Genomic DNA, 15,720 nt, shown 5'->3' with positions numbered 1-15,720 from the left:
GCCTTAGCAACAAGACTGCCCTTCCTGACACAGAGCTGAAGATATATCATTTGATGCCATTATTAAGTTGGTTGTTGTTACAGGGCCTCCAGGACCCACATAGGGGTCAAGCACCTCTCTAGCATGCCCATACTGTCTCCCTAGAAGTCTTTGAGACAGCTGCTAGCATAGGTGACTGATGGGAGGGGCACGTGCCCTCCCTGAAATTGGCTGCCGCTGCCGCCACTGGCTTCTGCGGGTGGTTGCTGCTTGCCACCCTGCCACTGCCTGCAAACTGTACACCCCCCCCCCAGGAGACACCGGGCACCCATGGCTGCTGTGGAAAATAAAACATGCCCTATTTGCCAGCCTCCCTATACCAAACCTGGCCGGGTGGCAGCAGGGGTGACCCTCACTGCTCCCCACACCTGTGGGATCCCCCACTGCCTCCTGCCAGGGTGTGACGGGCACGGGGAGGGTTTTATTGGGGGCAGTGAGGGGCGGGGAGCTCCTTGCATGATAAAAAACACCTATAAAGCCGGTCAGTGCCCTGAGAGCTTCACCAGGAAAGACTGAAACGCTGCGGTCTGCAAGGGCCGGTGCCTAGAAGCGGGCTGCTGGGGCCCCGACGGCCCAGAAACTAGGCGGGGGGCGCGTTTCCTCGGCCCCGCGGTGTAGCTGGCACGAAGCTCTCCAGCCCAGGCGCCCCGAGCAAGACTGTGCTGAGCTCTGACTGTCCCGACAGCACCGCCGGCCCGACGCAGGATGCAGGAGCCCGCGCCTCCGGGCGGGGCGGGGCGGGGCGGGGCGGGAAGCCTGCGGCGTCTCCATCAGCCTCAAGTGCTCAGGAGCCAAGCTCAGCCCCAGGCCTGCCCACGGGCCCGGCACTGCGCCCCGCCCCGCTCTGCCGGCACCTGCCCGGCAGCACTCCTGGCGGGCGGCCCGGCTCTAGCGCCCGGGGAGGCGGGGGCGGCTGGGACACAATGAAGGCGTTGGACACACCTTCCAGCCCGGCGCCGGCGGCTCCCCGAGGAGCCCACAGCTGTGCCCAGCGCGGGCCGGGCGGCCGGGGGCGCGGTGCCCCGCACTGAGCGACGGGGCGGCCATGCTGCCCGGCAGCGCCCCGCGCCGCGGGGACGCGGCGGGCTCCCCGGCGCTGCTCCGCCTCCCCGCCGCGCCGGGCGCCGCCGGCCTGGGCAGGAGCTTCCTCATCGAGAACCTGCTGCAGAGCCCCGCGCCGCCCCCGCCGCCGCCCTTCCCCGCGCGCTGGCCCGGCCCCGCGCCCGCCCGCTTCGCTGCGGCGGCGCCCTCAGGTGAGCGCCCGGCGCCCCGGGACAGCAACTGCCGACCTCCGGCGGGCCAGGGCTGCGCTCTGCTGCGCTGCGGGCACAGCCGGACGCCGTCCGGGGCGGGAAGGCCGCGCGCTGCCCCTGCGCCGGCCTGGGTGAGGCACGAGCTGGCCCCGCGCTTCGTGCCCCGGCTCTGAGGGGGGCTGCTGAGTACACGTCGCTTGACTTTAGGGGACGGTTGAAGAGAAAGCAGGGATGGGGAAGAGGCTAGGCGCCCTGCCGGCGAGCCCCCACGGGCCCTGCAAGGGCCCTGCCCCGTGAAACTCAGCCCCGAGCCGCCAAGGGACAAGGGCAGGTGAATGGTCTCACGGGCTCCCAGCCCGAGCCTCTGCTCCTGCACAGGACACTGGAGCCCCTTGGACTTCAGACCTGGCTTAGGATGAACTACTGCAGGTCTGGGCGCCAAACTTCCCCTCACCGTTATGTAGCTGGAAAGGCAAGAGATTTTTGGTTTTTAGACGTGCTATCCCCATTAAAAGAATCAGCGCTATCTTTTGGAAGTGGATCTCTATCAGGTTATTTAAAAATACTTCCTCCCCCCAACCCTGTATTTTATTGTTTTAAACACCTGGGAAGAAATCAGAGTGTATGCTGTGCCTTGCACTATAAGAGTTGAAAGCAGTTAATTGGCCAGCTCTTCCCCCGTTGAAGTCAATGGGCATTTGGCCACTGATTTTATAGCACTGTCTGCTAGGATGGTTAAAACGGCAGCGTCAAATTTGGATTAATAGTCAGTGCTGTTATTTGAGATAATATACAGCTATAAAGGGCTTCCAGCCTTCCTAAGGAGAATTCTTCTCTTCACAAGAACACAGTGTTCTTGAAATCAATTCTGACTGGCTGGGTTATGAAAGGAAGGCTGTGGTGTTACTTGGTAGTGGGGTATTAAAACAACAATAATTTGCCTTATCTGAACCATTTCCTTGTATAGACTATGGTTTTCATCCAGGGAATTAATCAGCATAGCAAAACGTTTAACAACTATCCACATTTTAATTCCAGATCTTTTAGATCTGTTAAAAGATTGCAATCTTAAAAGAATAGCAGAGGTTAGCCAGCAGCAAATGCAAGAGGGAGACCAAAAATCCTTCTGAGTTTAGGAAAAGCAAGATAAACCAGTGATCCTTAGGTAATGAAATCTTTTTAGTAAAGTCCTTGGCCTTTCCAAAGATTTCATTTTTTTTTTTTCTTGGTATGAAAAAGGATGCAAAACTCGGCTCTTCGTACAACAAAAAAGACTTAAGAAAAATAACAGTTTTCTGAAGTTCTGACAAAAGTGTGAGAGAACTCAGCAGTTTTACAGCATTGCAAAACTTCTCTAACATGCAGTTCACTTCCAGTGCTCATGCTAAAATAAAAACCTGTGGGTGATGAAGATGCATGAAAAATATTACACTAATCTAATGCCACTCTTTGGTAATCTAATCTGCTCAAAGTTTTGCTATAGTATGTGGTGATTACAACTGTGTATTTACTAGACCCTCATGCTTACCATCACTTTGGAATTTAAACATATACCGTTTTCAAATACATTATGACTTTCATATAATTAGTATTGTTTGTATGAAGCAATAAAAAAAGAAAAAAGAGATGAGGAATACATGCCTGTTCCTCTTATGCCAGTATTCCAAATTGGGTTAAAAAACTGGGTGGGTCAAAAATTAATTAAAACTGGGCAACTAATTATTAATTTATCTAGAAATGAAAAAGGGAATGTATGATATTTCTGGTCCAGTCTAATGTATTTTCAGACCCTCAGCGTATATTTAAATAATATATTTGCTATGTATTTTTCAAAAGTGAAAAGCAAAATATTTTTTCTTGGGGTATGATCCTACTCTATCTGAGACAGATGTGATTTTAAAAACCAAAGTTAAAATTATTTTCTCTTTAAATGTTCATGTACGTATGTGTATGTGAAGATTTTGGTGAAATCTTGCAAACCCTTAATGACGTAAATAGTTTCTATTCACAATGCTACTAATTCCAATGACTATATTGCCCTATGTGAGCAGGATTGGACTAAGTAAACATTTAAAATGTCAATCATTAAAACATTAAAGATAATTTAAGTTTAATTTTCTAGCCTTTAAAATAACTGAGTATGGACTCAGTGATGCAAAAAAGAAAGGATGCATATTTCCCTTTATTTTATGTAGAGATTATTTTTACAACAACAAAAATAAATGTAGGAAATGCTTTTATTTAAAGGTGCCAGTGGAGAAGGCAGATTCTTTAAGGCTCACCTCATTTTTATTTAAAAGAAACCAGGCACTCAGGAACTTCCAATCTTGATAATGATGCTTGCACAATAATTTTTAACTCTGGCCAGTAGTGCAAAGGGACTGCGCTCATGAAATTAGGCTCCTTGCAGGGGAACATCTTGCAGAGTCAATCCCTCCACATGGTTGTGGCTCTGATTTGTAGTGGGAAAATTGAACTGAAGGCTCAGCCCCTTACACTAGAGATGTTGCGGTTAATCTGACATATTATAATTTATTAACTCAGGAAAAAAGCAGTTTATGCTAAAATAAAGGATATGCCATGAATGTATAGAGAGAATTTGATCTAATTCAGGCTGAAGCCATTGACTTGTAGGAGATGCCCTGAACTTCCATAAATGAAAGCTAGAAACTGGTGCTTACAGCCAGATTCTGCAGCACATACTCATGCCAGGACTCTTTTCTCATTGGAGTAGTCCCAATGATGCTCCTCACTTGATGAGCCTTTGTGGGGAAGATTTTTATGGTCAAGTCTGTATGTTGTTTTTCTTGTTGATGGAATAATAAGGAATGTTGCCAGAGTAAGGACTGTAGGACTGGGTAAAAGTGAGGGTGAGTTATCGATATTTAATTATTTAATCTTTTGTGAAGTCAGTGGAACATTTAGTTTTTCCATTTAAAAAGTTACATGCTTGGATAATATCGCAGTGCTTGCTACAAGAATTTTGCATAGTTGCACAGTAAATGTACATGAAAGCATTACTGTATATGCCAACAAGATAAGTCTTAAGTCAAGATTTTCGAGAGTGGCGAGTGACTTTAAATGCCCAAACATTTGGATGCCCAATGAATGGGGCCCATTAAAAGGGACATGATCTTCAACAAGTGTTGAGCATCCAGCCTTGGATCCTTTCAAGTTTTTTCAAGTTGGGATCCTACAACAGGGGTGGGCAATTATTTCGAGTGGAGGGCCGCTTACTGAGTTTTGGCTAGAGCCATTGAGGGCCACGTGACAGGCAGCCAGGGGACTGTTACAACTCTGTGCTTATAAATACTTTTGTGCCATTCAAGAGCTAGTGTTACTGTAGCATGATATTTTGGTGTTATGGATTGTTTGTTAACACAAAGCACACTTTCCATAAAAGGGGACTGTGACAGTGGATTCAATACCACATTGCTTGTGCATCCAAAATTTCCTCTGAGTCCTGTGGGAGTTTTAGAGAAGCAAGAAATGCAAAATTAGGCTGGAAACTGACAAAATGAATAAACTCTTCTACAGCTCTGAAAGTAGCAAACATCTGCAATTTCCATCTTGTTTGAATTAAAATCCTGAATTTTGTGTGATCCTTAAAACTTCCACAGATACTGGTAAAGGACAAGGGAAGAGAGATCCTTTATCTCTGAGGTCTGTTCATGTCAAGTTCTAGATGCATGAGAGCTCAGTAATTGCTTGCATGACTCTGACTTTTTTATATTCCTGTTTTATCATGTTACTTTTCATTTCCATTAACTGTTCCATAGTTCAAAGTTTTTCTTTAGAGTGGTTTCAGTAGAACTGTTCATGTGATGACTACCTACATTTGTGAGGAAAATTTGCGTGATCCAGCCTGTGTTTTCTTGTTGATGGAGCTGAAAAGGGATGGAGGCTTTTGTCAGTGTACTAGAGTAAAAATGACTCTGTATTGTAAATGCATAGGGTGGTGTCTAGCTTTATCTTTCATTTTTTCTTTACTTTAAGTCCAAAAAGTCCTTGGTGAAAACCTGGATGATGAACATTCATCCACAAAATATTACCCTGAGAGGTGATGCATGATGAAGTCTTGAAAGAAAGATTCCTTTGCTGGCTGTCATAATCATTGTACTAGTTATTTATTTCTATGACCAAACTATATTTTTTTCAGTTTGCTTTATAATATTTTTATTTTTAATCATATTCAAACAGATGCCAAAAAATAAAAACAAACACAATGGGATTCTGTGATAGTACAAGTTCATTTTGTTCCATTGGTTTCAATGGAGTCAGGTTAAATTATACCAGCTGAGAATCTGTAATCTGTTTTATCAAGACTGCTAAAAGTTACACATTTTAATTTTGGGATTTAACTATAGCCACTTGCAGTTGAATTCTGTTCTCATATACTCTAGAACAGGGGTAGGCAACATTTTTGGGCACAGTGCCAAAAAACCTCCTCAACTTCAACTTGTAAGATGTTGGTATACCAGGGGCAGATGGCTGGGGAGCCTCAAGGGGCCTGCTTCTTGTTGTCGCAGGGCAACCCCGGCCTCTTCCTTGCTGTCTACCCCAAGGTGCATGTGTACCTGCCACTGGGAATGAGCTGAGCTGGAGCTCTGTGGACCCTGGTGCAGCTGCTTGCAGCCTCCCCAGCACCTGCTATGAGCAGCCTGGGCTCTGTGGCAGGTGGCAAGGGCCTGCTGAGAGCTGGGATTGGTTGTGGAATGCTGAGCAAAATGGCTTCATGTGCCATGCTCTGGCATGTGTGCAGGGGGTTGCCAACCCTTCCTCTAGAATTTCAAGGCCCAATTAGCCTGTAGAACTCCTTGCCACAGGCTATAGTTGTGACTAAGAACTGAACAGATTCAAAAAAAGGATTAGATATAATATCTGTACGCCTTCTTATTAAGCATATAAATGCTAATTATTGCAAGAATAAAGGGCAGTTTTGCAGGTATGTAACTCTGATGCTTCAAGGCATAAATCGGGCACTAACTTTTGAGAGTTATGAGCATAATTTGCAGATTTTCTTATGTGTTACTATGAAGCATGTTACTGACTACAGTTGGTGACAGGACACTGGACTTAGTGGGCCATTGGTGTGATCTAATTCTAGTGATCTGCTGTAACTGAGACTTGAATTTGAAGTTATCTTAATCTCTTTAACTATGGATCTGATTCCCTGCTGCCCTGTATAGTATTTACTTTTTTTTTTTTTTTTTTTTTTTACACGTGTATGTTAAATGTTGCCCTTCCACTTCAGCTACATTTTCCTCCCATTTCACACTCTCTTGTTAATAAAAGAAAATGCAGAAAGTGCAAACTGGTGAAGAATCAGGTTCTCTCTTTAAAATGCTGTTTCTCTGGATTGTGGTCTCCATGGGGTTATGCCTTCTCAACGTCTAGAAATCACAGCTGTTACAGAACACTGTGGCTTGCTGACTATGCGGAATTTCACCCACCAGAGCACAAACTAACTAATGCACTCTGACCCCCACTATTACTTACCGTAATGTGTGGGTGAAGTTTAAGACAATGGTTCTGACTAAATGAACAGATTTATTCTGACTGTGGGGGAAAGGGATGCCTAGTGGGTGTCTTCAATGAGTACTCCTTGCCTTTGAAATTTGCTGCTACCTTTAGTCCACTAGGGTCCTGTGTTTGGTTGCCTTCCGGCTGTATTGCAAGCCTTGCCTCTTTTTTAGGTGTTTTCTTGCATGGGAGAGTCACTGTGAGGGATAACGGGATGTAGTGTGGTTTGGTTTTTACAAGGTCTGTTTGACATATTTTAGTATGGTGTGATTTCCAGAAGTGTTGAGTAACTGCAAGACTTCCTGACCTCAGTAAGAGATGTCCTTACTTAGCAGTTCTGATAATCAGTTGCTGAAAATCCATGTTCTTCACAAGTGGAAAATGACAGTAAGTGCATTGGAGCCAGTTAATTTTTGTGGTTGTGAATCTGGCTCCATGCTTATACCTTTTGTACTATGCTGGAGTAACTGATAGGCACAGGAAGTAAAAGGAAAGTTCAAAGGAAGGAAGAAAGAAAACAAATGTAGCACTGGGCATATTCCATTCCAGGCTTTGCTGGGATACTGGACATGTTGGAGTTCCATAATAATTTTTTACTATGAGGTTGAGAGTACAGTACAACTAGACAATTAGATTATAAAAATATATTGGATATACGTTAATACACATCAATTTAAGGTACTGAGGCAGCTTCTATTACCATAATGTGCAAGAATATCATAATCTTTAATGTATTTATCCCCCAAAACCCCTGGGAAGCTTGAAAGTAACTATTCCATTTCATAGATGAGGAACTGAGGTGCAGAGAGATTATGCAGTAGATCCTTTTCCACTAATTAAACACCTAATTGTGATCCACCCTGCTGCATACCCTGAACTGGGTGGGTCCTCTTCCTTCTCACTGAGTTTTGTATCTTAGTTTTAGGGCTAAGGTGACAGTCTATTACAAAAGTCCATTATAAAATGTGTTAATAATTTTCCAGGGACTTGAGCAAGGTGGAATGGGTTTGCATTTAGTCACCTACTGGGATTTTAATACATAATAGATGGAATAGGACCTTGCCTAATTGACTTGCCTGAAGTCACATGGGAAATCAGTGGCAGAGCAGAGGCTTGAACCCAGGTCTTCCCCACCCCAGGCTAGTCCTCTGTGCATTGGTCTGTCTTTCCTTAACAATGTAATAATCACAGCAGTAGTACCTACTATTGAATGTTTTATTTTAACCAAAATATTTTATTTCTGCCATTTTCCACTTTCATTAACATCTCTTGCATTTTGTTCCTTTTAGCAACTAGTAGATATTTGCTTTACAGAAATTAAATTAGGTTGTTTTTTTTTAGCTTGGACCTCTTTTAAATAATGAATAAATGCTTTTATTGGAGTCAGAACTATTATCTCACAGTGTTGGCAGGCCTCTGTATGCCCACAGGTGACATGGAACTCTGTAGCTTTCATTGAAATTAAAAGGGAAAAATAATAAGTACTTTTGATTCTTACCAACTTTGAAAGTGTTTTGGCATTTAAGATAATGGATCAGATGAAAGGAACCAACTTCTTTAAAAGAGAAGAGAGTCTGCTGGCTGTTCCAGTGAGTGATACTTGGCTAAGGAATCTGCTTCTGCCAGAGCCTGGTTTGGGTTACTTTCAGGCTGTGTTGCAAGACTTGAACTTCAATCCTTCAGTTTTGAGGGATTTTGTGGGATGTTATTCTGGTAGTTACTCTGGCATATTATGAAATGGGACTATCCTAGGACTCGGAACACTGCTAGGATTTTTAGTTGGTGTATCTGATTTTCAGATACATTGAGACTCGCTCAGTGTTTTAAAAGTGAAGTGGTGCTTCAACCACCCTCTTTGGTGAAAGAGAGTATTCTGTGGGATTACAATCTAGTTAAAATTAATGTTCCCATGATGGACTTGTTCTTCCTCCCATTGCAGTTGGGCCAGTCGCTAGGGTCCAGGCTTGGGCTAACGGGCATCAATCAAGGGAGTGCGTGCAAAGGTGGTGGTAAGTTTTGTTTGCAGCCCTCTCATTGTTGGCCTGTGAGAAGCCAAGCTAGTTGTCATTGATGGTGTTCACCCACAACTGCAGAAGTTTTTTCAGCAAATCATAGATAAACTGACCACAATCCTTACCTTCTGGCCCTGCCTCAGAACAGTGGTGCTCAATGATCTGGCCCCACAGGCTGGATGAGTGGTGTAGAGCCATTCTGCAGGCTAGATCCAGTGTGGGGTTGGTGCGCAGGGTTGGTCTGTGGATGTGATCTCATGTGCCAGCCATCCTCGGCTGGCCCCAAGCACTGGATCGATCCATGCAGTGACCCTGCACCATGGTCTGGCTTCACAAACCAGATCTGGCTCTGTTGCAACTCTGCATGTTGGTTTGGCCTGCCAGACCCCACATTCTGGATCTGGCCATGGAGTGACTATGTGCTGGATTATCTATGTGCCAGAGCACTCTGGCACATGGGACCATGTTATCCAGCCCATGGGCTCCCCATGGGTCCAGAAATTAGATTGTGGGGGAGTGGTGGTAGCACTTGTTGCCACAGCTCTGGAAGTCAGGGCAGCTAATACTGCTACTGCTTCCCTGGTGCTTAATTTCCAGGCTTAAGTCCCTGGAAAATCTGTGGGGAGCCCAGTTATCTGGATGACATGACCAAGTAGGCCAGATTTGGCCTGTGAGTCAGATGTTGAGCACCAATGCCTTACAATAATTGAAAAATATTGCTGGAAAAGATTTATGGTAATTAATTAGTTAATCATCTAAATAAAGGAGTAAGAGACTTAGCAATGGAACAATGGTTGTGCTTAACCAACAGCACTTAAATGCAAAATTATGGCCTCAGCATGTGAAGAATTTTTGTGAAAACCCCCATTGATTTCTGTGGGAGTTTTGTGTCTGCATTGATTGCACAATGTGGCCCTTAGGAAGTTTCTCTTGTAGAACTTGGCTCTGCAAGCTAACGATTTTCTTTTGACTTCTTAAAGTAGCACTTACATGGCTGTTGGTAGCCCTTGGCAGCATTAAGAAGGTAATCTTGGCACAATGAAAACAGATTCTATTATTTAAGACTGTAGGAGGCTTTTTTTATAATCATCAGGCACAATAAGCCCAGATCCTTAGGAAGTTGCTGGGGTTGTGTGATATATTTTTTTTTTTCTTCTTTTGGGGTGGGGAACACACACACACACACACACACACACACACACACACACACACACACACACACACACACACACACACACCCTTAGCCCACATTTAAAGCCCACGGGCCCATTAAAATAAATACTCCTGCACACGTGTCCACAGTCCTTTCCCTAATCCAGTTGCACCGTCTTTTAGTCCCAGCCCTGATTTTGGGGTTTATATTCTCAGTTCATTCACTGTCATTGCTGTCACTGTCGCTGTTGCTTCCGCTGCTGCTGGCAGCACTGCTGTCATTGTTGCTGTCTCCAGGTCTGGTTGTCTCGCTGTCCTCTTTGTTATCCCTGTCCACTCCCCCTCTAGGGGGCTCTTTGAACAGCCTGTGCCCAGTATCCCTTTGCCAGGTAGAGTTGGCTGCGTCTTCTCCGTCCTTTCCCACCGATTTATGGTAGTAGGACTGGAGTTCACACAGAAACATTTTAACACAGTATGCTTCCTCAAGTTCCGTGTGTCTGTACATCAGGAGGTTCCTGCACTTCTACAAGGCACTCCTGGCCCAGGACACAAACTTGTTGAAACGGATTGTCAGGGTCCCTTGATGTTTAGTCAGATTTCCGTACAGCGCCACCTCCCTCATCATCAGCCTGACCCCTAGCACCTCTTCGCAGAGTCAGTTTATGTTTTTCCACATCCACTTGGCGTATGAGCAGAGCCATAGGTGGTGGTCGATGGTCTCTGCACCCCGGCAAAGTTCCCTTGGGGCAGCTGGGTTGAGTCCCTTGCCTATCTCTGTATTTCCACACCCTAGCTGGGAGAGTGCGGTGAGCTGTTAGCCAGTTCAGGTGTCTGTGGTCCTTTCGTAGGTCCTTGTGGAAGATCTGCTCCCAGATGGCTTGGCAGTTGTTATCGGGGAGCAGCTCCATGGTCAATAGCATGTGTCTGGCTCTGACCGCCTTCTGTATCTTCCTATGGTTTGACATAGTTACCGTACCTTTATTCTGTAACCTGTACTCAGTCCCAAACTTGTTCAGGACCCTGTAGAACCAGGGGTGTTCCATGGTCTCCCGTTGGTTGATGTGTATAACCTCACACCGTCTCAGGAGGTGACCTGTGGTATTTAGTACAGGGCTGATTGCACGAACCTTACGCAAGTCGCACAAATCTCTCACTGATAGGAAGCCTATTTCTGCATGCTTCCAAATTACCTTAGGTTGATCTAATAAGGGGTAAGCAATCTATGGATCCACAACTTGGATCTGGCCCACCAAGTCATTGGATCTAGACTGTGGATGTGTGGCTTCTGTGGTGTTTGGTGGCAGGGAGCTTCAGCTGCAGGCACTCCTCTGTGCTGTCATGTGGAAAAGCACCAGCTGCAAGCAGGTCCTAACAGAGGGGTGGGCAAACTATGGCCCACAGGCTGGATCTGGCCTGCCAATTGATTGCATCTGGCCCATGGCTGCCCCCTGGCACTTTGCATGGGGCTTAGCCCTGCCTGCTCCTTTCCCACACCCCTGACGGCCCTGGCTGTGGCCCCAGCCAGTGTACACAGCTTCCTGGTGGAGCTGCCTTCCATTCAGTCATCTGCAGATGGAGGCTCACTGTGCTGGGAAATTGAGTGAGTGGAAGGCGGCAAGGAGCTGGAGTTGGCGCCCCACATGCTGGGGCAGGAGTTGCCTGGCTGCAGTTTTCCCCTCACCTGGCTGGGCATGTGGTTTCTGGCATGTGTTGCCACAGCGGCTGCTACCACTTTCATGTAGCACTTCCTGCTGTCACTACCTGCTGCCCAGAGTGGCACAGAAGTGGCAGGAGGAGGAGTGACTGGAGGTGGGGGGAGCCAATCAGTACTCTGCTGGAAAACTGTGTGTGCTGGGGTGGGGTCATTGGTAGGCTGGGGTGCAGCTCAGGTTGTCCCAGGTAGGAGCAGGCAGGGCTTAGGCCCCTGCAGAGCATCACAGGGGCAGCTGTGGGCCAACTGGAGTGGAAGGGGCAAAATGCACCTGCACTGCATCACCCGGATGAGCTCTGCTGCATGTGCTCCCTTCCCTGATCCCTTGCCCCACCCAGCTCCTGGGACCTAGCATGTGGGCAGCCCCCAACTCATACTTACACCCACTCCCTCTCACACTTCCATCTCCCCTTGCTCCTCCCACACACACAATATACAAGAATATGACTTTACTTTGAGCTATGATGCAATTGCCTCTATATACACTACTCAAAAAAATAATTAAGACAAAATTGTTTTTGAAATAAAATATGTTATAGTAGATGTTTGATTTTTACTATGTGATTTTGGTTTTTATCTATAATTTGTTAAAATGATGTCTTCTGAAAGACTATCTGTATGGCCCTCAACAGCTCATCAAAACTTGTAAAGTGGCCTGCCAGCTGAAATATTTGCCCACCCTTGTCCTAACACCTTTGACCTGAGGTGGCTCATTCAAGCCCACAACTAGAAAAGTTTGTCAACTGCTGGTCTTGGCCACTGGCACTCAACCTTTTGGCTTTCCATGCCAAAGTTAATACATTTAGTATCCCAGCCTAATAGCATAGAGCCAGTTCATGGGCCAGATTGGGCCCTGCATACCAAGATAAGGCCTCATGCCAGGATTGGGCCCTGTGCATTGAGATCAGGCCTGGCATCCTACATCACCCCCATGTTCCAGGATCAGACCCTGTGCCACCCCTGTCTGGCCCCGCATGTCAGGATTGGGCTCTGGGATGGGGTTCTATGCCACTCTATGCACATTTAGCATGCAGGGCCGTGCTATCCAGCCTGTTGGGCTGCCCTTGGGTCCTGAAATTTAGCAGCAGGGGAGCAGTGCCACTGCTTCTCCACTGCCAAATTTTCAGTCCTGTGAAGAGCCATGTGGGCCAGATGACATGATGCCAGGGGTCAGATCTAATCCATGCACACCACTGATTTAGATGGTTATAAACCAGATGATGTAAAACATGAACCCTAGAAGACTCAAAACCAGGTGGCAAATGAAAACCTACAATTTATTTTTAAATTTTCATTATTTTAAACCAGTCTCATGATTTTTAATAGTTGGGTATATTACAACAACCAACATAGCTCAATTGCTGTCTTGCTGAAGAGGTGCCTAGGACTGAGATACTAGATGTATTCAGCTCATAACTCATTTATACATAACGACAATCTCTTATTTTCATATCCACTTGCAGTCCCATGCAGGATTTTGTAGCAATGAAAAGCACAGTCATTAGTGCATCAAATCAGATAACCCTCATATCACCTCATTTCAGGAAATTATTTCTAAACAAAGATATTTTTTATAAGAATGCAAGGGAAATATTTTGCTCTGTTTGTGGCTGAATCAGAACATTTCTCTTCTTGGTTGTCTTTAATAATTCTGCCACTGCAGTGATACTCCAGGCTTTTGCTGCATAGCAGGTATGTGTAGAAAGCATGATACTTCAGCAAATGGGGAGAAATAACCCCTGTACTTAAATTATGCCACGAAACACCAAACCAACTGGCTAAAGCTTGCATAATGCCTTATGTAGTTATCTGCACAAATGTGAAATTGATGCTGCTTGTGGTATTGACACATGCCTACCCACATGCTATGAATCCTGTGCATCCTTATTGCATATAGGCATGTAACACAAATGTGCATAAATTCCTCAGTGATAAATTATGCCTACACAAATAACAGTTTCAGACATTCTCACTTAACCTGCCAAAATTCTAGCGCTGTGAGGAAAAGATCAGCTAGGCAGTTGTACTTTCAACCCCCTTTTTGGTGACTTATCTCTTAGTGTGACTAATGCACTGATTTTTATAAGCTCCAATTGAAAATCAATAATTTAGGATCATAGGGAAGTAAGCCAAGAAGGGACCTCCATGATGCTATGTAGTTCAGTCTTCTGCTGAAGGCAGGATTATCCCTGGCTAAATCATTCAAGCCAAGTTTCTGTCTAACCAGCTCTTGAAAATCTCTAGGGATGGAGGTTCCACAATTTCTCTAGGTAAGCAGTTCCAATGCTTAATGACTTTCATAGTCAGAAAGTTCTTCCTAATCTCCAACGTAAATTTTCCCTCCTGCAGTTTGAGGCCATTTCTTCTAGTTCTGTCCCCTACAGCCCCAGAGAGTAGTCTATCTCCATCTTCTTTATAATCACCTTTCACATGTTGAAGACTGTTATCAAATCCCCACCTCGGTTTTCTCTTCTCCAGACTAAATAACCCTAGTTCTTTTAGCTTTTCCTCATAAATCATATTTCCTAGGCCTCTAATCAGTTTTGTCACATCCACCAGACTCTTTGCAATCTGTCCATATCTTTCGTGAAGTGTGGGGCCCAAAACTGGACACTGTACTCCAGGTGAGGCCTCACCTGTGCCGGATAGAACAGGAGAATCACTTCCTTCAATTTGCAAGTGATGTTTCGGTTAAAAGAACCCAATACACTTTTGACTTTAGCAACAAGAACACGCTGTTACCCCATTTTCAGTTGTGTTGTCCACTGTAACCCTCAGGTCCTTGTCTGTTTTACTGCAGCCTAGTGAGCTGTTCCTCAGTCTGTATTTGTGCGTACAATCATTTTGTCCCGACTGCAGTACTTTGCACTTGTCCTTGTTGAATTTCATTTGATTTATTGTAGACAATTTCTCTAGTTTATCCTAGTGATTCTGGCTCCTTGTCTTACTTTCTATAGTGTCTGCAACTCCACCCAACTTGGTGTTGTCTGCAGATTTGCTAAGTACACCCTCAGTTCTATCATCCAAATCATTCCATGAAGATGACAAACAATACTGGACCTAGGACAAATTCCTGGGTTAGCCCACTCGATAACCTCTTCCCAGCTAGACATTGAGCCATTGATGGCTACTTGTTGAGCATGCTGATTTAACCAGTTATGCATTCACCTTACAGTATTTTTATCTAGTCTATATTTCTTTAGTTTGTTAATGAGAATAGCGTGGATTTTTGACACTGTTTCCCATAACAAAAAGTCATGGATGTCACATCCACTGTTCTCCCCTCCCCTCGCCCCCCCTTTACAGAACCTGTCACCTTACCATAGAAGGATATCCGGTTGATCAGGCATGACTTGCTTTTAGTGAATCCATGTTGGCTATTCCTGATCACCTTGTTCTCCTCTATATGGTTTGAAATGGGTCCTCAAAGGATCTATTCCATGATCCTTCCAGGTATTAATAAGGTCAGACTGACTGGTCTGTAGTTCTCTGGATCCTCCCCTTCCCTTCTTAAAGATGTATGCTATAGTTGTCCTTTTTCAGTCATTTAGGACCTCACCTGACCTCTAGAAGTTCTCAAAGAGGATGGCCAGTGGCTTTGAAATAACCTCAGCCAATTCCTTCAATGCCCTATCCCGTTAAGCCCTGCTGACCTGAAAGCATTTAGTTTTCTCTAACTCCTAACGTGTTCTTCCACTACTCTAGGCTGTCTTTCTCTTTCCCTGTCTTTTGTTGCCAAAAAAATACTCATTATTTGGTACCCAACCTTATTTGTGCAGACTGAAGTGAAAAAGGCACTGAATACGTCAGCCTTCTCCGAGTCATCTATAACTAGGTTGCTTTCTGTATTTAATAAGGGACCTACACTTTCCTTTTACTTCTGAAATGCTTGTAGAATCCCTTCTACATCCCTTGCCACTTAGATCTCAAATTGTGCCTTGGCCTTCCTGATTTTCTCCTTGCACATATGTATGATAGTCTTATATTCTTCCCTAGTGATATGACTAAGTTTCTACTTATTGTAGGATTC

General features: G+C 45.1%; 1 protein-coding gene across 1 annotated transcript in view; it reads left to right on the top strand.

Moving 5' to 3' along the window:
• The first annotated feature begins 1,069 nt into the window (after positions 1 to 1,069).
• Positions 1,070 to 15,720, top strand: part of DBX2 (developing brain homeobox 2) — a 39,424-nt gene continuing 24,773 nt past the window's right edge. The window contains exon 1 of the mRNA XM_014601003.3: positions 1,070 to 1,292. Coding sequence (XP_014456489.2) covers positions 1,085 to 1,292 — 208 coding nt within the window. The 5' untranslated portion in view covers positions 1,070 to 1,084. The remainder of the gene's footprint in view (positions 1,293 to 15,720) is intronic.

Source organism: Alligator mississippiensis, chromosome 4 (genome assembly GCF_030867095.1).
Source record: "Alligator mississippiensis isolate rAllMis1 chromosome 4, rAllMis1, whole genome shotgun sequence".
Classification (NCBI taxonomy): Eukaryota; Metazoa; Chordata; order Crocodylia; family Alligatoridae; genus Alligator; species Alligator mississippiensis.
Note: the sequence above shows the minus strand (reverse complement) of the source record. Positions and strands in the feature narration are given on the sequence as shown.